This window comes from Zeus faber, assembly GCF_960531495.2.
Source record: "Zeus faber genome assembly, chromosome: 22".
NCBI classification, from domain to species: Eukaryota; Metazoa; Chordata; class Actinopteri; order Zeiformes; family Zeidae; genus Zeus; species Zeus faber.
This window is the reverse complement of record NC_137209.1, coordinates 10,397,162-10,419,892: the sequence shown is the minus strand read 5'-3', so window position 1 is coordinate 10,419,892 and position 22,731 is coordinate 10,397,162. Positions and strand designations below refer to the sequence as shown.

The window sequence follows — 22,731 nt, the reverse complement described above, 5'->3', positions numbered from 1 at the left end:
TTTGAGTTTTTTTTTTTTTTTTTTAACAAACTTTCTGGACTGAGCGGCAGGAGCTTCCAATCTCCAAACTATTGTCAACCCCTCCCCCACCACCCCCCTCCCTTGCGTATTAGGACCTGATAACGTGGTATTCCTCAAGCACCTGAAACTGGCAGCTATTCTCTTTGTGTCTGTGTGTTTGGGGAGCTCTTTGACCACAGTTCAAGCACCACTCAGCCTTCTAGTCACCTAAGCCTAACTAAAGCCAGCCAGCCCTAGTCTGGTCCAGCCCAGTCCAGCCTGCTCCGATCACCTGGACAGGGTAAGATGGCACAGACCTCAATACATTTGGGATTATGGCCGTGCATGCGGTATATCTTTGTGTGTCCTTTTGTTTCTACGCTATTTTTGTAGGTTTTTTAAAATGAATTAATGACTTATCAAAGGCACAATAAGTGACATTGGAGTACAGTGGTACCTCGACTGACGACTGCATCTACTTACAACTAAGCCAAGATACGAGTCGCGATTGTCGCGAAAATTTGTATAGACTTGCGACCGACTGCTCCAAGATACGAGTGTGGAAATTTGCAGTTGGTGCGTCGGCGGCCAGTCAGCAGTCAGCGGGCGACCTATATCGTGTGTGCACGTAGTTCGTGGCTTATCGATATTTTTTCCATATTTACTGTGTTAGTGCTGTGTATTTTGTTTATTTTCACCCTTCCCGATTTCATAATTTATATGGGAAAAATTGCTTTGACATACGGCTGTTTTAACATACGATTTTTCTTATAGAACGAATTACAGTCGTAAGTCGAGGTACCACTGTATTAGTGACCACTCAGGAAACCATAAAAACTACACAAACATTGCCAAATGTGACTTCTCCTCCACAAGCTTCTTAGCCTTTGTAGCAGTGGGGCTTAGACCCTTGCATGAGCAAATAAAATACTACAAATTGTACCTTGTTATTTAAATACCCCCCCCAGATACCCAGTTCTGTGAGGAGGTGAGGAATATGACTGCTGAGACTCTTAACTTCGGCCCAGAATGGTAAGTCTTCAGTCTTGTAGTGTCTACTTTTCAGCCACTTTCCCCTGTTTCTTTGACTGAAAAGTTTTGTATCTTCATTATAGTGTGAATCACATTTTTTAATTCTTTAAAAATCACGATTTTTGTCCATGTTAAACCAGCCTGTGCATTCAGTAAAATGAATGTATGCCAGACACAAAGTAAGAACAAAAACAAATCTACAGAGGGAAAACATTCAAACCTCTACGGTTGCTTTAAGGTATCTTTTGTGGAGGGTGGCTAATTTTGCGAGCGACAAATTTATGCAGTGTAACCTCAAATGAAATGTATTCAAAACCTTCTATTATCGTGAATGGATTACAGTAGAGCACACATTAGAAATGACCTCAATTGCCTGTCGTTAATTTTACCCAAAGTGAATGGAAAAAAAATTAATCAAAACGATTTCAGCAAGTTTATCAATCTTATTCTAGAAATCTTTTTATTTTTATTTTTTTTCTCTTGGTCGTAACTAAAAGTTGGCGTCCTCACTCATGCTGTAACATTCAATAGGACCCGCTGAGGGAAGAATGGTGTGATGGTATATGGCATAGTGCAACATAATGCAATAGAAATGTATTCACTTGTAGACATATGGCTAAACTGTGTAGCGTTAAACTGCCAGTGGATGTTGCTACAGGGTTTTCCTAGCCTTTCTAACTTACCGGTGATGTGTTTTCCTCTGCTACTGGCCCCGCTTCCAAATAGTAAACTTGTCTGATTTGAATATCTGGTGTGAACTCTCAAACGCAGCACAATTGCTACCACTATTGAAAGAAAGGAGGTATTTTAAAGCTTTATATACAGTGCAGAGGATTCAATCAACAAATAATTCTGTTTTCCGCAGCCAAACGTGAGAGAATATCAGTGAGTGTTGGAGAGTCAAAGATGTGTGTGTGTGTGTGTGTGTGTGTGTGTGTGTGTGTGTGTGTGTGTGTGTGTGTGTGTGTGTGTGTGTGTGTGTGTGTGTGTGTGTGTGTGTGTGTGTGTGTGTGTGTGTGTGTGTGTGTGTGTGGCTTATGTGATATAAAATTACGTTTCATGGCCAGGTCATTTGGCCATGTCACTCTCCCCTAGGGCTTGACTCTTAATACATTTCTGACAACCAGTATCATCTGCGGTTTTCCTTGACCCCCCCTTCAGAAAAATCTTTGTTTGTGATTTTAATAATGGTCATAACTTGATTCAAAGCAAAAAATCAAGGAACTAGCTTCTCATTTTAAGAGGATTTGAGAACTGTAGCAACCCAACTCTGACAAACAGTGATTATTTCAGTTTAAATAGCTGCCTGGGCTACCGAGCCTATGCTTTTAGCAACACTTGAATGCTAGGCATGTGATGATTTGAAGTCCAGATAAATCCTATTCCTTTTCTTCTTTGATGCCCTGGACCAGGGGTTTATATGCTTTATCTGTGTACAATAAAGTGCCGTGTGCTTTAACATTTTTGCTTGGACCTTGCTGACAAAAGTGGCAAAACTCAAACAACATTACACAGTCAGCATCCTTGATGAACTATAGGCTGTGTTAAAAACAAAATATGTGTAAAAAAACAAAATAAACAAATCATTATTTTACTGTGAACCCCATGCATTTCCTTTCAGGACACTTTAAATGCCCACCAACTTAAAAACTTTGAACATTCGTTTGGGAATCCTTGACCGAGGCTTATACCTTGTCCTACTAGTCTGTCCCCTGACAGTGACAGACAGTACTTATTCAGCTAAGGCCTGAGTGATATGACCATGCTGGCCAAATGGTAAATTTGTTTTAAAATTGGTGGGTTGAATAATCTGCAAATATTAAAGATTTGTCACCACTTTGTGTTGAGAGAATAAATAATAGTGGAATATTTGCACAGGTACCATTAGTCTGGACATGAGGTTGTGAGAATTGTACTTACTCTCAAGTTCACAGACTGTTAACAACTTGCTCTCGTACTTTGTGGCTTAATCACTGGGCCGTCTGACACTCTGTGTTGGCGAAACCCAGAAAACCGTTTCCTCTGTGTGAGGCAATTTTAGAAATGGCTGGAATATCCATTAGTGCCTTTTTTGCCTTTCTTGTAACAAATAAACCTATGAGCACTTTTCTCCAATTCGGTTAGAGCCCTAGAAGCTGATGTATTAGGATAACATGTAATGTGTTTTTTCACTTATATATATAAATGACTACTAATTTGTAGTCTTTTCCTACTTTCTGTAGACAAGGCTGGCTCAAAAGTGCCAATGTTTGAAATGTGTACGGCGTTTCCAAAACACATGCTATTGCTTACCTTTGCTTTCTGGCAATTGTAAGGTAAGCTGAAGTAAGCCAAAGCGGAGCATATATCTTGATCATAAAAAAATGCAAATATTTTCTTAGTAAGTGGTCAGAGTTTTGCAAGGGTTAAGAAACTTACCACAATTATAAACGTGGGGTGAAAAAATACTTGACACTTTCAATGTGAGTTGACGGTCATTCATTAAATGATACTTGATGTTTCTTCATTGTAGATGAAGAAATATTTTTGATCCATATAGTTCAAGACAATAAGGTTTTAGCAGCCGGATATTAATGTAAAGTGAAATCTGCTTCACCATAAAGGAAGGAATATCTGTCTGTATGTACGTATGTCCTTCGATTATCTCAACAACCGTTCACCCGATCTACTTCACACTTGGCAGGTATATTTCTGGGGGCCCAATGATGTGCAGTGTCGAATTTGGACACGCGACATGTGTAATATTAATAAACTTTCAATAAACAGCAAGCCAGTGGGGGGCGGGGCTACAGGGCTCTGCGACTGTCACAAAGTATCTGTCCTCGGTGTATGAGTGAACCAGCAGTTTCATCTACCATTGTTGATCACAGGACTGAATCAGTGACATTTTGTTTAACTGTGCCATTAAAATGTCGTAGAAAGTTTTCCATTTTTGACAGGCATGCACTGGAAATTCTCAGCTTTCGCCAGCTTTACAAGTGTGTTCCCCGTGTCAGCGCTCGCCCCGGTCTTGTCTATACGTTTTCTAGTCTGCTAGTCATCTTCCTCACTAAATGTTTGTGTAGAGATTAACGGTAGGCGTAGTCTTGGTTTTGGTAGCCTTCCATCTCTAATAGTCTGTGACCACTGTGTGCATTCTTGGTACAGCGCCAGTCCAGCACAGTATTCTTCTCCTTACGCATCTGCGGTGGCTCTATCGTTCCCATGTACCACTTTATCCTTCTGCCGCCTTCTTACTAGAGATGTGATGTGACTCATCCATGTACTTACAGACTACATATAACTTCATAGCCCTTTGAACCGGATGCGTAGAATTATAAATCTTCCCCTACCAATTTAAAATCTATTGACGGCAGATGTAAACAAGCTAACATTGTTGAAGCCGATCAAAATTCAAAAATGTATGTTTGCGTGGTGAATTTACCTTAAGATAAACTATTTAGATATTTGTATGCATGTTTTCCCTGTCACTATATGTCTCTTGTTCCCTTGACTGTTATTTTCTTTATTTCTCATATGTTACATTTTTGCCTTTTTTTTTTTTCTTCGTGATACATTCCTTCCCTCCTTAATATTGCATCTACCGCACACACACACACACACACACACACACACACACACACACACACACACACACACACACACACACACACACACACTCACACACTCCCTGAGCCGTGCTAGGGTTACATATGGTTCTGATGTGTGGCAGTTACTCAATGTGACAGACACACTGTGTAGAGGCATGTGAATGGAGCCATTGTTAAATTACGGGCCTTGGAAGCCTTAAAAGGAAATCTTGAGATTGGAAAGCCTATGTTGGTCGTGTTTAGCCAAGCACGTACTGTGGGACCTACAGAGGAGAAATGTTAAGTTGTTGCACAACATTCGGAAGGATTTCTTTATATTTCCTGTTCCAAGGTTGCTGCATTTAGACAAATTAAAATGAGGACTCCTGTCAAGGCACAGCTCACTCCCTATTGGCTGACCCAAGTGGCTGTTGGGTTTGTGGGATGGGCTTGCGTGGTTCCAGATCTGGTGGGACCTTTGTGAGGTGGGCGTGTCGGAATGATTGAGTGAGCGAGAAGGACATTGAACACATGCATGTTTGAGACGGCAACAGGCAGCAAATAACGTTTTGACTTGCTGTTTGAATACTAGTCCCTCTCTGGAAAGACCTTTTGAGTTTAGTTTTCGACTGTGTCTGTTCTCAAACAAACTCAGTGGAACACTGGGCCTAAAAGGTATCCAGATCGGAGCGAGCTGGCCCGTGTGGTGTGAACAACAACCAGGTTTGGTCTTGGATCAGCCAGGGTGATAAGTCCATCCATCTTCTTTTCCCGGCCTGAAGCCAAAACGCTGGGCAGCCCTGTCCTCTGTTCCTTAATTTATACAAGGGCAGCTGGCCCTGGACGCCCTAGGTGACAATTATTTGATAACTTTTCACCATAAAGTTTATAAAACCACACTATGCCACAATCAAAGGAAATTCCTGAAGAGACCAGGGGAAAAAACCTGCTTGAAATATATTAGTCTGGAGAGAGGCGCACTGACAATACTCATCCAGGAAGTCACAAATCTTCCCAGAAGAATTATTGAAGGAACCATGAATTCCTTTCTGTACCAGAAAACTCTTACGGAGAATGTCCGGCCATCTGTCCGTGAGCTGAAGATAAAGCTTAATTGGGTTATGCAACAAGACAATGGTCCAAAAGACAAAAACAAGTCCATGGCTGAATGGCTGAAAAGAAACTAAATTAAAGTCAAAGTCCTGACTTGAAAAGCAGGACTAGACCACAGCAGGACTGACATCAAATTCTAGGAGGCGTTTGGCTGCATTTCTTTTTCTGCTAAAGGTGGTTCAACCAGTTACAAAGTTTAAGCGGCAGTTTTTCACATCAATGATATGGCTGTCTGATAACATTTTTCATGAAGTAAATGAAATAATGTGTTCTGCAGTCTCAGGTTCGCTATGTCTAATATCACATTTGTCTAAAGGTCTGAAAAAATTCAGTGTGACAAATATGTATTAATAAGAAGGGACTAGCACCTTTAACAACTTTTTTTTTTTTTGTTGAGCCCAAGCTCATGTGAATTTGACACTATAAAAACGGCTGCTGTGACATTTGTTTTGCTGAGGAAAGACAATTTGATATTCCAACTGCAAAAAAAAAAAAAGTCTAAAAGACTGAATACATATTGTACAATGGAGAAAGCCGAATGTTTCCTGTGCGCTGACATCTGTGTTCCTCCTCTGCCGCAGGCTCCGTGCACTGTCCAGTGGGGGGAGTGTGACGTCCCCCCCTCCTTCCCCCGCCATGCCAAAGTACAAGCTGGCCGAGTACCGCTACGGCCGAGAGGAGATGTTAGCACTTTATATCAAAGACAACAAGGTGGGAGTGGAGGAGACATTTTGTCCTTTTTAATGCCTTGGGGAAATAGTTTGGGCCTGTTTGAATGGGGTCGTCAGCCTTGTGAATGCTGGTGGAAATGACAGAGCTAATAAATGACTAGGAGTAATCTTCTAACTATAGTTAGCTATTTCAGCTTCTGATATCACATAGCCACATAGCATTTGAGAATCCAGGGCAAATAAGATGGAGACAGGAAAGCGTCTGGTTCAGGTTTCTTTTGCCGCATTTAATCTGTGTAGTTGCTTGCCCTAAGAGTGACTGTTCAGTTTGAGGGAGATGTATGAACAAATACACTCTGTTTCAATAAATAAACAGGACACAAGGAGTATAGAACATAAAATATATTTACAAAGGCACACATTTTTAACTAAGGTTTGGTGTTGGGCAGGATCTCATGGTTTGATTTCAATACAATTCAAAATCGAGTCAATCTGATATTGATGACATGGCTCATGATACTATTCTATATCAATATATGGACATTTTATATATAATGACAATTGCTAACAATGTTTCAGTCCAATACAGAAATGAAACGTTTCTAGTTATTTGTGCTTTTTAATTTAAGCAGGAAATATCTGCATAACCTTTGAACAAAGTATAATATTACAATTGAACAATACAATATTAATATTACAACTCAGAAATTGAAACAAGAGAACTGTATTGTTTGTGTTTCTTCCTCAGGTCCCAGAGGACATGCAGGATAAGGAGTTTGCTGCTATTCTGCAAGAAGAGCCCATGCAGCCGTTGGCACTGGTCCCTCTCACTGAGGAGGAGCAGGTAACGTGCACATGCAAACAAACTCTCCAAATGGGACTTTGCTGAACACGATTTCACCGCATTCCATTACATTCTCATATGCTTCGGCTTCAAAGGGTGCTGCTCTGCCGGGTGACAAACAAGGCAGTGAGCTGAAAATTCCTGGCATTCTTTCACTTTGCCCTTTCAATTCTCTCTCTCCCCGCTCTCTGCAGAGGAACTTCTCCATGTCTGTGAACAGTGTGGCCGTGCTGAGGCTTATGGGAAAAGGAGTGGGTGGGGCCACCCCAGCTGGAGTGGTCCGAGGACGAGGGGCCACGAGAGGAGGTCGAGGTAAGAAGAGACAAAACACACACCGCGATACAGCTGAAGTATGAAACCACTCAGTGCGGCAGCCTAACAAATAGGACACCGCCTCAGGATCCACCCACAGCTGTTAGTGCTTGCACTGCTGTCAGTGCAAGCACAGGCTGAACCAGCAGCTCTCTATCGCTGTCACCAACCTTTGTAGTCATTAAGTGATGACCAATTGTAATTCACAGTTTGACTGCTTTTGTGCACTTGTGAAAAGTCATTTTTGATGTGGAAAACTATGTCGGAAGTGAATAATTGATGTACGAACGGTATGACAGTGTTTTATTATTACTATTATTAATTAAATATTTTCTTACCTGTACAATGTGACCTGCGGGACCTTTATGATATGAGGTCACGAGAGCCACATGCCTTTTTTTCAAGTATGATATCTGTGTGTGTGTGTGTGTGTGTATGTGTGTGTGTGTATGTATGTATGTATGTATGTATGTATGTATGTATGTGTGTGTGTGTGTGTGTGTGTGTGTGTGTGTGTGTGTGTGTGTGTGTGTGTGTGTGTGTGTGTGTGTGTGTGTGTGTGTGTGTGTGTGTGTGTGTGTGTGTGTGTGTGTGTGTGTGTGTGTATAAGTGATAGTCCACTGAACCTACGACCGTGGTTGTAAAAAGTAAACCCTCTGGCGCACACTACAATGGCGGGGAAGGGCTACAGTCAACCAAAGCAGTACTTTGTAATGTTTATTTTCCCCTTCTTCTTCCATCTTGGCGGAGTGCGCTTCCTTTTGGCCCTGCCAAATCGTCCTGTTTTCAGGCCACACCTGCACCACTGTGCCCCTGGGCGTGTACACATGCAGCTATTGGCATGTGATTAGCTAATGTAAACACACTGGCATCCTGCTTTGGAAAGCCAAGGAAGTGGCTTGTAGACTCTGGAAAGCTGTGGGAGAAGAGCATATATGCATGCTAATTGTGTTGGTGAACTTAATTTGTAATTACTCAGTGCTTGGTGAAATAACATTTCTGTAACTTGGATATATGATTAGATTTATCTTTTTTTGTTTTGTATCAGCATAACAAGATAATAGATAACTGATATCAAATATATGAAATTGGAGATAATAATGACGATGAATTTAAAATCTAAAGAGAAATCTAGCAAGTACTTCACAGTGAGTCTTTTGGTTTCATGGTTTCCTTCCAGGCCGCGGGCGTGGAGAAGGTGGATTCTACCAAAGAAGTATTGAGGAGACGGAAGTGGGCTTTGGACGCAGTGTCCGAGAGATTCACCGCAGCCAGAGCTGGGACGACAGGTCAGTCGACTGTCTCACACGCAGCTGATGCAATTGGCAAATTTAAGGCAAACCGTGCAGCATTTTCCATGGTTTGTCCGTTCACTGTGCAACAATTCAATTATGTTTAGTCCTGTTGTCCTTGTTGTGTTGGGTCACTTTAGCTAATACAAGCTTATAATAGTGTAATAACACCTGCTGCAGAAGAGCTGTCTATTGACACTGAGCATTTGAAGATTAAAAATTCTGGTAGACGGTTAATTAGCCTGAACCCAACCTTTATAACATTGAAGAAGAAGAAGAAGAAGAATCTGTTTAATTATCACGCAACACACCGCACGACAACACACGCACATGCTTTGGATGGTGGCCGGTGAAATGTGGCCTCTGCATTTAACCCATCCTGGCTTGTCCTTCCTCCGGGGGGGCAGCCAGGAGCAGTGGGCAGCATTTTTCGACGCGCCCGGGGACCTGGTAACAAATGTCCATCGCTGGTCAGACGATGATGTGTGCATGTTTTGGGTGGAGGTCCTTACTGACGGTAGGTGGAGGAAACCCCATGTGAGCACGGGGAGAACATGCAAACTCCACACAGAAAGGCTCCTATTTGGGAGATAACCTGCCCGGAGCACGGTGCCAACAGCGCCCCAGGCGGGAAAAAGACCACATTCTACTCAAATCTTTGCGACTAGGAAATTATGTAATGATTGTCATTGCTGTTTGTTTGTGGATCTTGGATCTAAACGTAGTCTATTCTTCATGCCGTTCCCTGATCCCCCCCCGCTCTCCTCTCTGTCCTTCTCCCCTCGCCCCGCAGGGGTGAGCGTCGTTTCGAGAAGCCCCTGCGTCGGGAGGGGGTCCGCCCGGGTTTCGAGGAGCCCGCGGGTCCCGCCGGTCCGGCCAGGAAGGAGTACACTCGCGCAGACAGTGACAACTGGCGAACCCTGCGTGAGGAGCAGGACGAGGAGGAGGCGGGCGCGGGTGTCGGCGCGAGCGTGACCACGGAGCCGAGCAGCAGCTGGAGGATGGCGGGCTGCCGCAGGGACGGTACGACAGGCCGTCACGCGGCCACCTCACGGGAAAGCCTTTTTTGTTGCGAATTTTATAAATAATTCATCCCCCCCCCCCCCCCCCCCCAGATGGCGGTCCCCGTTCAGCTGGTTGGCGGGACCACAGCGGTCCAGGCGAGGGCCGCCGTCGGAAGTTCGACTTTGACTTCCGGGACTCCGACGGGCACAGTGGCGGCCGGCGGCGTGCGGGCAGCGAGGGGCTGGAAGACGAGCGGGATGGACTCCCCGAGTGGTGCACCGACGAGGAGGAGGGCGAGATGGGCACCTTCGACTCCTCTGGAGCCTTCATGGCCATCAAGGTCCGTGTGAGCGTCAAAGCTTGTGGTTTAAGGCATTAAGGAGCGGTTTCCACGATGGGGTTTATCTAAATCAGGACTGAAGGAATCCAGAATTTAAAAATTACTTTCTGAGCCATTGCCTAAATGAAGATTCATTTGTTCTCGACTAGATAATTAAGAACTAATCAGCTCCTTCTGTCTGGTCTTGGCGCTAGTCTTAGTCCAGATAATCATTTTCTCTATTATCAAGGTCGACCTGGAGGCCCACATCCATTTATCCAGGATTAAACCTGTCTCTGGCCAGGGTAAATTTAAGCCTCCCTTCAATCTTCCTAGACTCTCCCTTCAATCTTCCTAGACTACAGCAAACTATGGCAGCACCTCCAGGAATCTGCAATTTTACGATCACAATAATTTGTGCAAATTCATGCGACAGAAATGTCTTTAGTTTTGTAACGCGTGCCACACATTTTGTATTTAATGAGTCAAACGCAGCTTTTAAATATCTATAGATTATGACGATGGTCTTGATTTGCAGACAGCGCCGGTCCCAACAGATCTATGCCAGGTGGGCAGTTGATCCACCAAAGTTTTCTGTAGTTGAACATTGGTGGTTTTCTCTCTTTGTGCACATTGACAATTCTCCGTGCAGTTATCAAAATGTTTTCACAACCATGTGGTATGTTCCTTGTAACATATGCCAAGCATCCGCATCCAGAATCATTTTGCAACATCACGCCTCTAACACTGGTATTTTGGCTTCGCTGAAGCTCCACATGCAGTGGCTAGATGTTAACTAATTTAACAGTGCGCCGAATCGAAGCAAACAAATTGAATCTGAGGAGTTATTGCACTTTTTAAGACCACATACACCCACATGAACTTTGGTTCCCTTCTTTCTCCTGCTCTGATAGAAGGGAGGCAAGGACACAATCCCGGAGGAGGAGTTGGACTTCCAGGGCATTGAGGAGGAGGAGGACGAGGAAGGCCTTGAGATGGAGAGGGACTGCAACATGGGTGGAGACAAAGATAAGGGTGAGGAAGGACATCAGGTCGTAATACTTGGTTGCTTTTACCACACCTGCTTTTCCATTTGAAAAGACCAAGCAGAGAAAAGTCAGAATACTAAAGACCTTGTTTACAGGAGGTTTCCATTGTTGTGCCACGGTTCAGTAATCCTCCTTTAACTCTGCTCCTCCCTTTACCCACATCTTCCTCCCGGGATTAGAGTGGATTTGGTTTGTAAATATGGGATTGATCAGGGCATTTATGCAACACAAGGGGAAAAAAAATGGGCTTTGGTTGTTTGGTACCCTGTCAGTGTATGTTTACTGAAGGGAGGCAGGCCACCACTATGAAGGCGTAACTTAATTTCTCGAGAAAATGAACAGATTTTAGTCTTTACCTCCTTTCCAATAAGCATCACAGGTGTTGGTATTATATTTAGTGTGTGTGTGTGTGCGTTTGTGTGTGTGTTTAATAGTCAATGTTTTATCATGAAGATACAATTGGATGGAAATCAAAATCCACTTTTACTTTAAAAAAATGGGAATTGGCCAAGAAAATTGCAATCGGTTCATTTCTAGTTGATAAGCATGTTGGGTAAATTTACAAGATGATGTATTTCAAGGGGTTAAATCTAATGAGATGAATTTGTATATACAGTCATAAAGTGGCATACATTAAGTTTTGACTTATACCTGCAGCTAATAAAAAAAAAAAAAAAAAAAAAATAGACGCTACGAAGATCCAAGATGTCTCCCTTCCTCTGTTTCCACTAAAGTGTGGGGAAAAATGCAAATAACAACTCAATTTCCCTCAACAGAAAGTAAAGACTCCGGCTTTGGCGTTGGTGACGGTGAGGGGAAGTTTGTGTCCCCCTCCTCCTCTCCTCCAACCCACACTGCCCCCCCTGCCCTGGAGCACCATCTCAGCACCACCTGCACCACCCTGGACAACATCCCGTTGACCAACAGCCACTCCGTCAAGGCCAGCAGCATGCCAAGTGAAGGTGCCTCCATCAGCTCTCCTCTAACCACTGCAAAAGTTCACTTCTCACATTAAGTTGTCCAAACCTAAAATAATAGTGCCTTGAAAAATCATTCAGCCCCCGGAACTGTTTTCACATTTGGTTTCCTCAGATTGTAAATACATTGTAAATGTGGTTTTACCAACTCACGATTTCACGTCTGTTGGTCTTTTTTAGACATGGGTCTCGTAGGCGTTCCCAAAGCCCTGGTGAGCTCCAGCCTCAACACCTCCAGTCTGCTATCTCCCCCTCCCTCCTCCGCTGCTCCTCTCCTCCCTCCCACTGGGGGAGACACAGAGGACGACGAGGGCATGAAGCACCTGCAGCAGGTAGGAGCGCTACATGCATCGCTCTTAATCACCTTGAATTGAATTGAATTAAAAACACTTTGATGTGGATGTATGTTAAAGTTCATGCCATCATTTCTCATTTTGTAAGCGGTTATCCATCAGATCATTTGATTAAAAAAAAAACTAAAAAAAACAAAACATGAATTGAATTATGGGACTGGGTAACAGATAATCTTATGGATTGCTACTTTAATTACTTGGTCAGTAATTTTCTCGTGTGTGTGTGTGTGTGTGCGTGTGCGTGTGTGCGTGCGTGTGTGTAGGAGGCAGAGAAGATGGTGGCGTCCCTCCAGGACACTTCTCTGGAGGAGGAGTGCTTCACGCAGGCCCTGCAGCAGCAGGAGAGCAGGAACACGGCCGCCGCCCTGCCTCTGTCGCACGAGGCCGCCATGAAGTGGTTCTACAAGGACCCCCAGGGAGAGATCCAGGGTACGCGCTACTGTTAACCCTAATAGTCATTCTCACTTCCAGCAAGGGAGAGGGGTACACAAGATTTATTTTCAAGTTGAGAGGAATTTGCTAATACCCTTGACCTGAATTTCTCACAATTCAGCTTCAAGTTCAACGGTAATTAATTTACTTCTTAGCCGCATTGGCTTTAAAATGAACCCTGGATGAGTCAGAAATTGCCCGGGTGATTGTTTTATTGCTTGATTTTTCAAACTAAAATATGTTAATGATCTAAAATTAATTAATTCGGTGTTTTTGGTGATGTGAAGTCGTTGTTTCTCAATTATTTTAATTACATATGAACAAACTTACTACTACTTGGCGAAGAAAGGTTAAGAAATGATTTTGACTCGATTGAATGATTAATAGCTAATTAGGATTATTTGATGGGCTCAGTAACAGCGTTGCGGACTGCCCTACATGCGTAGTAAACCCTGTCCTTGCCCCCAGGTCCCTTCACCACGGTGGAGATGTGCGAGTGGTTCCAGGCCGGCTACTTCACCATGACTCTTCTGGTGAAGCGGGGCTGCGACGAGGGCTTCCAGCCACTGGGCGACGTTATCAAGATGTGGGGCCGTGTGCCCTTTGCCCCCGGGCCCTCCCCCCCGCCCCTGCTGGTGAGGCAGCCTCCACCCCCGCAACGCCCACAGCCCACCCGAGGGCCCACCGGGACTGTGAGTAGACTCTGCCGACGTAGCTTGGGGGGGGGGGGGGGGGGGGGCTGGACGATGGTGGTTAAATTATTTTGGTTCTGGTCAGTGCTAATAAGGCTAAAGCTAATGGTAAAGACTCAGGAGCACTTTGTCAAATGGCATCTTAGCGGCATTTCATAGACCGGCACTACAAACCTGTACGGTTACCTCTGATTAGTAAATAATACATTTAATAAGCTACTGCTATGATCTAATTTTCTCTGCAGGGGAACCTGGACCAGGAGCGCCTGAAGAAGCAGCAGGACCTGGCGGCAGCAGCTATCTATCAGCAGCTCCAACAACAACAGCAGCTATACCAGCTCATTAACAGGTAAGGGCGTGCACCAGTCTTCACCCTTCCAGATGAGCATTAGCGTTGTGAGCGTTAGCATCCCTTCTGGTCTGACGTGTTTTTTGGGGGGGGGCGGTGTTTGTTCCAGGTGCAGTGAGCAGGGTATGATGCCTTCAATGAACAGGTCGATGTCAGTGCCAGATACAGGGTCCATGTGGGACATGCATACCTCAGCTTCACAGCCGTCAGGTGGGCGGAGTCTATGAAATGTGCACTCAGCAACATTTGCTCTGTGTCTGATGTCGATCAGTTAAGATTCATTGTAATAACACTTTTTTTACCATCTGTTTAGGCGGTGAAGCCAGTCTTTGGGACTTAACAATGAATTCTTCTACTCAGGGTCCAGCTCTCGAACAGCTTCAAAAGGTGAGAGTAGTCGTCCCCCTCGAGGCTCCAGTGATGCACAATATGATGGATCTTAATATTTTACAAAGCATTGTGCAGGTGGCGGCTGTCAAACGATTGAAACAATTATTTGTCATTTAAATGTGTGGTGCGGTAACGTGGACAGCCCTAGGATCTTGTAAACTAACTCCAAACCATTAACAAGTTTTGAGTCTGGGTCTAAGCGTTGGGATCAGCCTGGCCTCGTTTCAAAGCCCCGACTGTCTGTCTTGCAGCTCCAGCAGGAGAGACGAGACGCTGAACTCAGGGCGAAGCGCGAGGAGGAGGAGCAGCGCAAGCGGAGGGAGGAGAAAAGGAGACAGCAGGAGGAACAAAAGCGGAGGGAGGAGGAGGACCTCTTTAGACGCAAGCAGGTCTGATGATTTTTTTATTATTATTTTTATTTTTATTTTTTTTTCAATTTCTGAATCCATTTGAAAATTGGAATACTGATACTTTTACATTTTGTACATGAAATTAAATCCCACCACCGTCACAAATAAATAAAATATTTCATTTTGTAATGATTCTGGAAACTTAAATTTGTTCAGTCAAGTATTTTTGTAATGCATGTTAGATCACATACTGAGGAAATTTGTATAAATTCTCATAATATATACAATGTCAATATATTGATATAGAATGTGAGATCCTGACCAATACCCGGCTCTACTGCTTTTCTAAATTGAAGTCTTCCTCCCCTCTTCAGTGCCGTCAGCAGCAGGAGCTGATAATGAAGCTGCTCCAGCAGGCCCCCCAGCAACAGGGGCCTGGGGCAGGCGGCTCGGGCTGGAGCGGGGCCTCTTCCTCCGGGATGTCCAAGTCAGGGAAGCCCTCGACTCTGGCCCTGCTGGAGATGCACCAGGAGGCCGAGCGCCTCATTAAGCAGCAGCAGCAGCAGAGAGCCCAGCAGCAGAGAGACAGAGTAAGTCACTGGGAGTATATCCACGACTGCATTGCTCAGCTACCATGCTAATTTTGCATGGAACAATTAGTCTATTTAACCAAGACCTCTTGTCTTCCCCAGCACTCTGGCATGTCCATGGGGGGATCCTCCATCGGGAGCCAGTGGGTGGAGGGTGTCGGCATGTGGGGGGGGCCTGGAGGCATGGAGAGTAAGTCCGGCAGCGGAGGCTCCGCTGGCGGCATGGGCATGTGGGACGAGGCTGTGAAAAACCAGTCTAGTCTCCGCGGTAACAGCAACAACAACATAGGCATGAAGAACAGCCGCAGCAGCCCTTCGCTCAGGTACAGCCTGGCTGACGGAACAAACACACCGACGTCATGGCGTTGTTTTTTATGTAGCTTTTTGCGTCACTGCTAAAAGCGTTCTGTGTTAAATTTTAGTGAAGTGGTAATCTGTCAGGCGCAAAGATGAATTTGATCAACCAGCGTAGCTTGTTGTGGTACGTGAACTGTCGATATGGATGAAAACATATCCCCACCACCTCAGGAACCATATAAAGGGCGGGATAAATGTATATTCTGCGACATATAGTGTATTCTACCCAACATGGATTACCTTATGGATTGCTGTTAAAAAAATACACAGCAGCTACATTGGTGCTCACCGCCAGATTCTCCAAATGCATGGTTGTAAATCTTTGACCCGCTTTGTTCTGTTTAGTGAGCAGTACATGATGCGTCGCAAGCGGACGGAGGAAGAAGATAAGCTGCTGAAACTGCTGCAGGGCATTAAGCCCCAGGACGGCTTCACCACCTGGTGTGAACAGATGCTGCATGCACTCAACACCTCCGCCAACAACTCCTCCTCCTCTCTGGATGGTAGGTGCCGCGTCACCTGGTGTGAACTCTGGGGCAGATCAATTCTAATAAGTCACCCGTCAATTTACAAATTGAAGGGTGACTTATTGGCATTATAAAACGGTCGCAGTTGGAAATATAAGGCATAGATTAGCTTTTTTTTTTATTTTTTTTTTTTTTTTTTTATTTATTTATTTTTTAATTAAAATGTTAGTGCCTATCATTTAGAACTGTTCATAGCACAACCTTGCTGAAGTTTAACCATTGAGAAATGTACAGCTCTGCTGCAGCTTCTCATTGTGCTTCATTGCAGTCAAATCTGCTTTTAGAAAACCCGAAGTTCACTTAATTTTCAGACAGTCTATGTACGTTATATAGGGGAAAAAATTGGTTGCAAACCACATTTTCTCATGTTTTTCGCACTCATAGACAAGAAACAGGAAGCTATGCCGCTTCCAACTGTCAACCTACTGGAGCCGTCGTTACACTACGGCTGTTTAATTGCAAAATGTCATGTTTAAATAAAATGGGGGACTATAATGCGAGGTTCTGTTTCATTTTTCAAAAGGTGATTCAACCTAATAATAAAGCGTTCAGTGAGGTTGTGCTATGAACAGTTATAAATGATGGGAGCTAACATTTTAACAAGGCCCTGATTGGGGAAAAAATGGCTAATCCATTTAACAGCATTGGATATTCTTTTTCCCCTCTTACCAGTGAACATCCATCTATGATTTAGTTCAATGTTGAACCCCCCGTTATAAATGATCACAAGGTGTGTGTGTGTGTGTGTGTGTGTGTGTGTGTGTGTGTGTGTGTGTGTGTGTGTGTGTGTGTGTGTGTGTGTGTGTGTGTGTGTGTGTGTGTGTGTGTGTGTGTGATCTAGTCGCCACAGTTGTGGCCTACCTGAAGGAGGTGGAGTCTCCCTATGCGGTGCTGGACTTCATCAGGTCCTATTTGGGGGACACCGTGGAAGCCAAAGAGTTCGCCAAACAGTTCCTGGAGCGTCGTGCCAAACAGAAAGCCAACCAACAGAGACAGCAGCAACAGGTGGGCACAACGGAACAGCCACCCGGGGCACACCGGAGTTCAAAATTAAAACTGCTTTTCCAGCTTGTTGTCCTAGATATGCATATTGGTTTTCTTCTCAATTTAATGTCAGATGTTTTCCTGTTTTTTTGCATATTTTTTTCCTCAACTATTGAATTTTCTAAATGTTATTCTGTTAATTTACTATGGAATCTACTGAATCAACAAGGGAGCGGCCCTTGTATACTGATGCTGTGTGTGCTGAGAGAGCACGCTTTCAGGGTACCAACAAACGTGTTTTCGTTCTCGTCTCTCGTCTACTGCAGTTGTCAAAGGAAGTTGCTGGCCTGAACATGAACTTCCCACTGCAGGTAAACCCAAAGCTGAGCCTGTGTCAACACTGTGTGGGGGAGAAGGGCGCGGCTATCTCTGTGGCGTCCTAAACTATTGTGAGGACTATTTGGGGAATTATTTGCGAATGGCTTGGAGTCATTCAAGTCTAATAGTTGGAGAGAAATTGAAATCATTCACGGAGCAATGATGGTGGTGGTGCTAAATTGATCACCCAGAACTGATTTTGAGCGTGTTTACTTTTATTAAATACATTTTGCTTGATTGCTTTTTTTAAGTTGTTGTTGTTATTACTGCTATCTGGTCGCCTTCTATTCATTTCAAGCACTCCCCCTGAAGAGTATGTTTCCCCTCAGCTGTTAACCCCTGTGCTGTACGTTTGTTTTCCCACCCAGGATTCCATGCGGGGCATGAACCCCAGCACCTTGCAGTCCATGTTCCAGAGCACCCACATGGGCAAGTCTGGTCTCTATGACAACCAGGGAGGAAAGATGAAGAAGAAACAACCCATGATGCTGCACTCTGACCCCAGCATCTTAGGTACAGAGTCACTCTCCTGCGGGAGTCCCTCTCTCCACAATTAGAATCTTTACACGACCAGCTTAAGTATTAGGGTGCATATTCTGAAACTATATTTTCAGCACAATTACAAAACGTACAATGACTGTTTTGATCATAGTTTGACTGTTATCTGTCACTACAGTACAGATGGATGCGGACATTTGGACAAAAACAAATCTAACAATAGAAATGCTTATCTACTAATCTTAATCTAATACTAATCTTTTCAAATTGGGTTTGTGGCCTAACGCTTATCAAATTGAGGATCATAGATATGAAAAGGCAGGGGAAAGCAAAAACATGTCCCCGCGTTTCTGTCGAAGTGGAATTAATGCTTTCTTTTACATAAGGTGGATGTTGACACAGGGAAACCTCCACCTTCTAAAATAACTTGACAGGCAAACAAACCAGGGCAAAATCACCAGTCCCTGGTGGAGGTCAGAAAGAGAGTTGCCATGGGAAGTTAGAAGGCAAACTGTGACTCATGCAAAACGAAGCTGTGATCAAGACTGACATTATCCCATTGAAATTAATCCAGGATTGAGAAATTCCGTTCCGAGAGGTTCGAATGAATTTGTTCTAGACTAGGAAGTGCTAGACTGAGGTAGTAATGAAGGACCAATCGGCCTCTTCTGTCTGGTCTTGGTCTTAGTACAGATAATCCACTTTCTCCTATTTCAAGGTTGACCTGGAGGCCCGCATTCATTAATCTAAAAATAAAACCTGCCTCTGGTCAGGTTTAATTTGAGCCTTCACTTAGACCTAGATTATCTCGATTTTTGAAACCAAGACTAGGCCAAGTCTGAGACTATTTATACAAACAATGGCTGAGAAAGGCTCTTTCAATATGTCTAAGTTAAAAGTGTGATTTAGTCCAAGATTGGGCCTAATGTGTCCTTTGAAACCGCCGCCAAAGTCATGGATTTTGATCCGAATTCCTATTTGAACTAATAGTTGTGTGGATTTTTGAACCAATATTTGACTATTAGCCTCAGACCCTCCAAGGGCTCATGGCCCGGCCGCGAGGTCGGGGCCCTCAGCTCATGGTTCCTCTGTCGTTTCCCCCTCCCGCAGGGTACTCATTCCATAACGCGGGGGATTGTCTGAGCCTGAACGAGATGGAGATGGTGGAGGATTACTGATGTGATGCAGCGCAGCAGCAATAGCTACCTGAGGCCTTCTGTCTTTTAATCAGACAAACCTGATGACGAATGTGCACTGCTGGGGGAACGGGTGGGGGGGGGGGGGGGGTGATGGGGGGGGTGGGGTGGGTGGGAGACAAGAGTGTGAGGGAGGTGGGGGGGGTTTGGGGGTTGGAGGTATGTGACTCCGCCCCCGGCCTCTCCCCTAACCCTCCTAGTGAGATAAAGGGCTCTCTGCCGCACCAGGTGATCACTTGAGCAGGGGGGGGGGGGGGGGGGGGTAAAGGAAGATGGGTATCCTCTGGCACTCAAAAGAATAAGCACCTTACACTGAACTAATGCACTTTACTGAGATTGGGATTTGAATAGGGTTATTTTTTTTTTTTTTGGTTTTTGTTTGTTTTTTTTGTTTTTTTCCCTCTCTCTTTGTTTTGGTTCTGAATCAATGCACATGTGGTGGGCGTGCATGTGTGTGTGCAAGTGCGTACGCGTGCGTTCAATTTACACAGTGGCCTATACGCATAGGCGGGGATCGGAACTAGAAGAGGGACGTTGGATTTAAAAGTAAAAAAATAAATAAAAAAATTTAAATAAAATAAAAAGACGATGACAAAAAAATATATATATATAAAGAAGAGCGGACGTCGGGCTGGTAGGTTTTCAAAGTCAGGGGGACCTTTTAGTTGAAACCTTATCAGAAAGCAAATCCTTTTCTCAAAAGACAAACACTGTTGATATTTCTCTCTTGTTTAGCATTTTTTTACATTTATAGAAAAGTAAAGCTATTGAAAAATGAATTATAAAAAAAACTTGAAGATTTGCACTTGCCTAAAAAATGAATAAGAAAATATAAAAAAAAAAAAAAAATCAAAAACAAATGGGGGTTAGTTAGAGAAATATTTTTTTGTGTGTGTGACTACAGAGTGAGTGATTGTGTGACGGTTGGTGTGTGATCAGTAATATACCAGTCTGCACAATGTTCCTTTTTTTTTTTTTTTTTCTCATTGCTTACCAAGATGTATGAAATATAAGAGGCCATTTTTGTTATTTCGTTCAATTAATTTTGTATTCTCTTCTGTAGAATGTGTGCGTCTCTCCCCCCCCCCCCCCTCCCGAACGGCGGGGTGGGGCGGGCGGGACTACGTGTGAATGGGCGAGCGAGTGAATCCAATGAACAGATGAATGAGAAGAGGGGAGGGGGCAATTGCACAACACATCCTTTCTCTCACCAGCTCTTCAACCCCACCCACCCCCCACCCCCCTCCCCCGAGAACCCTCACCCACCCCCCCACCCCCCAGATCCATGTCAAAAAAGAATCACGTTCATTTGTAAAACGTTAGCTTTGGCGCTCATCGTACGTTGACCACCACTTGTCTGTATTTCCCTGAGCTTCGGCCCTCAGGCGTCCGCCTCTAGACCTGTAAGGACTGGGAAGGCGGGGCAAATCATGAGGGACTTGTGTGTGTGTGTGTGTGTGTGTGTGTGTGTGTGTGTGTGTGTGTGTGTGTGTGTGTGTGTGTGTGTGTGTGTGTGTGTGTGTGTGTGTGTGTGTGTGTGTGTGTGTGTGTGTGTCTCAAAGTGACACTTGTGCGTGTTCATTTACTTTCGATAGAAATGAGTTCAGACTACAGGTACGTACGTGTGTGTGTGTGTTTTTTTTTTTTTTTTTTTTTGTTTTTGTAAGTGTATGAATGCACATTTGTGCCTAAGATCTTGGATAGGGTGAGTGGCCATTCAGACATTAACCTTTTTGAGAGCGAGTGTGATCTGTGTCAGTGCTCAGCACAGTGTTTGTAACGTTTGTCCGACTTTATATCGTTAACGTCTTCTAGCTTAGTCCGGGGAGGGGGGGGGGTTGACGCGTCAGAAGGTTAGTCTGGTCTGGGGTGTGTTTTTTTTTTTTTTTTTTTGTTTGTTTTTTTGTTTGTTTTTTTTGTTATTTTCTGGCGTGCGATCACATTGCCTTTTTTTGTCAGCTCTCGAACTCGTGAATGAAAGGCGTCGAGGTTTCTGACTTGCTAAAAGAAAAATGAAAAATACAGCATCTTAATGTGCGAGTGCGCAGGACGGTGCATGAAATGTTAGCATATTGTGTTACTTACTTGTTGTTGCAATTTGATAATGACGAGTTTTCTTTTTTTTATGAGAAAAATATATATGAATATATACATTATATACAAAGTTTAAAAAAAAAAAAAAGTATTTGGACTAAGAATATGAGCACTTGGGGCTGCTATTTTTGTTGTTTATTTGAATTCTTTTTCTCCTTTTGTTTCATTACCGCCATGTGAAGTGCGTTTGTATTATTTCTTTCTTAAGAAAATATTGAATGTATTCCAAAAAAAAATGGCAAGGAAAAAAACATGCTGATACCAGATTTTTTATTTTTTTTTTATTTTTTATTTTTTTTTTGTCAAAAGATTTCAAAAACGGAAACAAACCCACAAAAAAAGAAAGCTTCAAAGACATACATTTTGCAAGGTGTTTTTGTTTGTTTTGGGTTTGTTTGTTTTTTTTTTTTTTTTTTTTTTTTTTTTAACGAAGAAGTAAGAAAAAAAAACAAAAAATAAAAAATAAAACTGGGGATGGATACAGTTGATCACACTGCCTCTACAATCCTGGTCGTACAGAGACTATGAAAGGACCCTTTCTATTCCATACTGGAGCTTTGGTTGTTTACAAACCACATGGATTTCTGTGGGTGCATCTTATTTCTTTGATTTTGTTTCTTTGTTTGTTGTTTATTTTATTTTATTTTTTTTTGTATTTTTTTAATCAAATGGGTGGGGTTTGCAAGTGCGCTTCAGCCATAAGGACACTCGAGTGATGTCGGGGAAGAGCCACGGTCTCACGATTGAGACAAGATACTTAAATTGGACAGTCTGTGTTGGTCGTGGATCGCGAGACGTAATGATCAACAGAGGAGCGGCGGAGGAGGGAGGGGGGGGGGGGGCGACAAAGGATTTGTCGTCTCCTCGTGGAGAGCGGAGTACGGAGCCAAACTTGGCTGTGGACTTGTCCTGGCCTCAACCCTCACGAGGCGCCCACACCCTGCCCTCACCCAACTCACCTATGCACTTTTGTTCATTCAAGCTGTGAGGTACCATTTTGGGGATGGGAGCACAATTTACAACAGGAGGATTGCTTTTGACTTTTTTTTTTTTTTTTTTTTTTTTTTTGACAGTCGCTGAAAGCAAGATATTCCCAAACTGAAAATAAAAAGACTAAAAGAAGCACGTCTTCTTCCACCTCCTGTACATAACCATATTTTTTTATTACCTTTTGAGAGATGGGAAAAACGATAACAAAACAAATGATTTGCGAAACGGATGAAGGACAATTCACGAGACATTGATGGAGCGAATGTTCTTCAAGAGGAACCAACCTTTTTCGATGAGAGTTGGTGACAAAACACCGGCAGGTGGCATTTTCCCTGTTGGCGTCAGGACCGGGAGAACAAACCGCACGG

General features: G+C 43.7%; 1 protein-coding gene across 1 annotated transcript; it reads left to right on the top strand.

Moving 5' to 3' along the window:
- Nucleotides 1–174: 174 nt before the first annotated feature.
- gigyf1a (GRB10 interacting GYF protein 1a) lies at nucleotides 175–19,261 on the top strand (the record flags this gene model as incomplete). Its single annotated transcript, XM_080023176.1, has 24 exons — nucleotides 175–301; nucleotides 969–1,032; nucleotides 6,296–6,425; nucleotides 7,134–7,229; nucleotides 7,424–7,541; nucleotides 8,722–8,830; nucleotides 9,627–9,856; nucleotides 9,949–10,178; nucleotides 11,072–11,192; nucleotides 11,983–12,168; nucleotides 12,364–12,515; nucleotides 12,800–12,965; nucleotides 13,437–13,660; nucleotides 13,906–14,009; nucleotides 14,119–14,219; nucleotides 14,323–14,396; nucleotides 14,651–14,788; nucleotides 15,124–15,339; nucleotides 15,442–15,662; nucleotides 16,042–16,199; nucleotides 17,065–17,228; nucleotides 17,534–17,578; nucleotides 17,954–18,098; nucleotides 19,194–19,261. The coding sequence occupies exons 2-24, from the start codon at nucleotides 998–1,000 to the stop codon at nucleotides 19,259–19,261; spliced, it is 3,231 nt and encodes a 1,076-aa protein (XP_079879302.1). The 5' UTR covers nucleotides 175–301; nucleotides 969–997.
- Nucleotides 19,262–22,731: the final 3,470 nt, after the last annotated feature.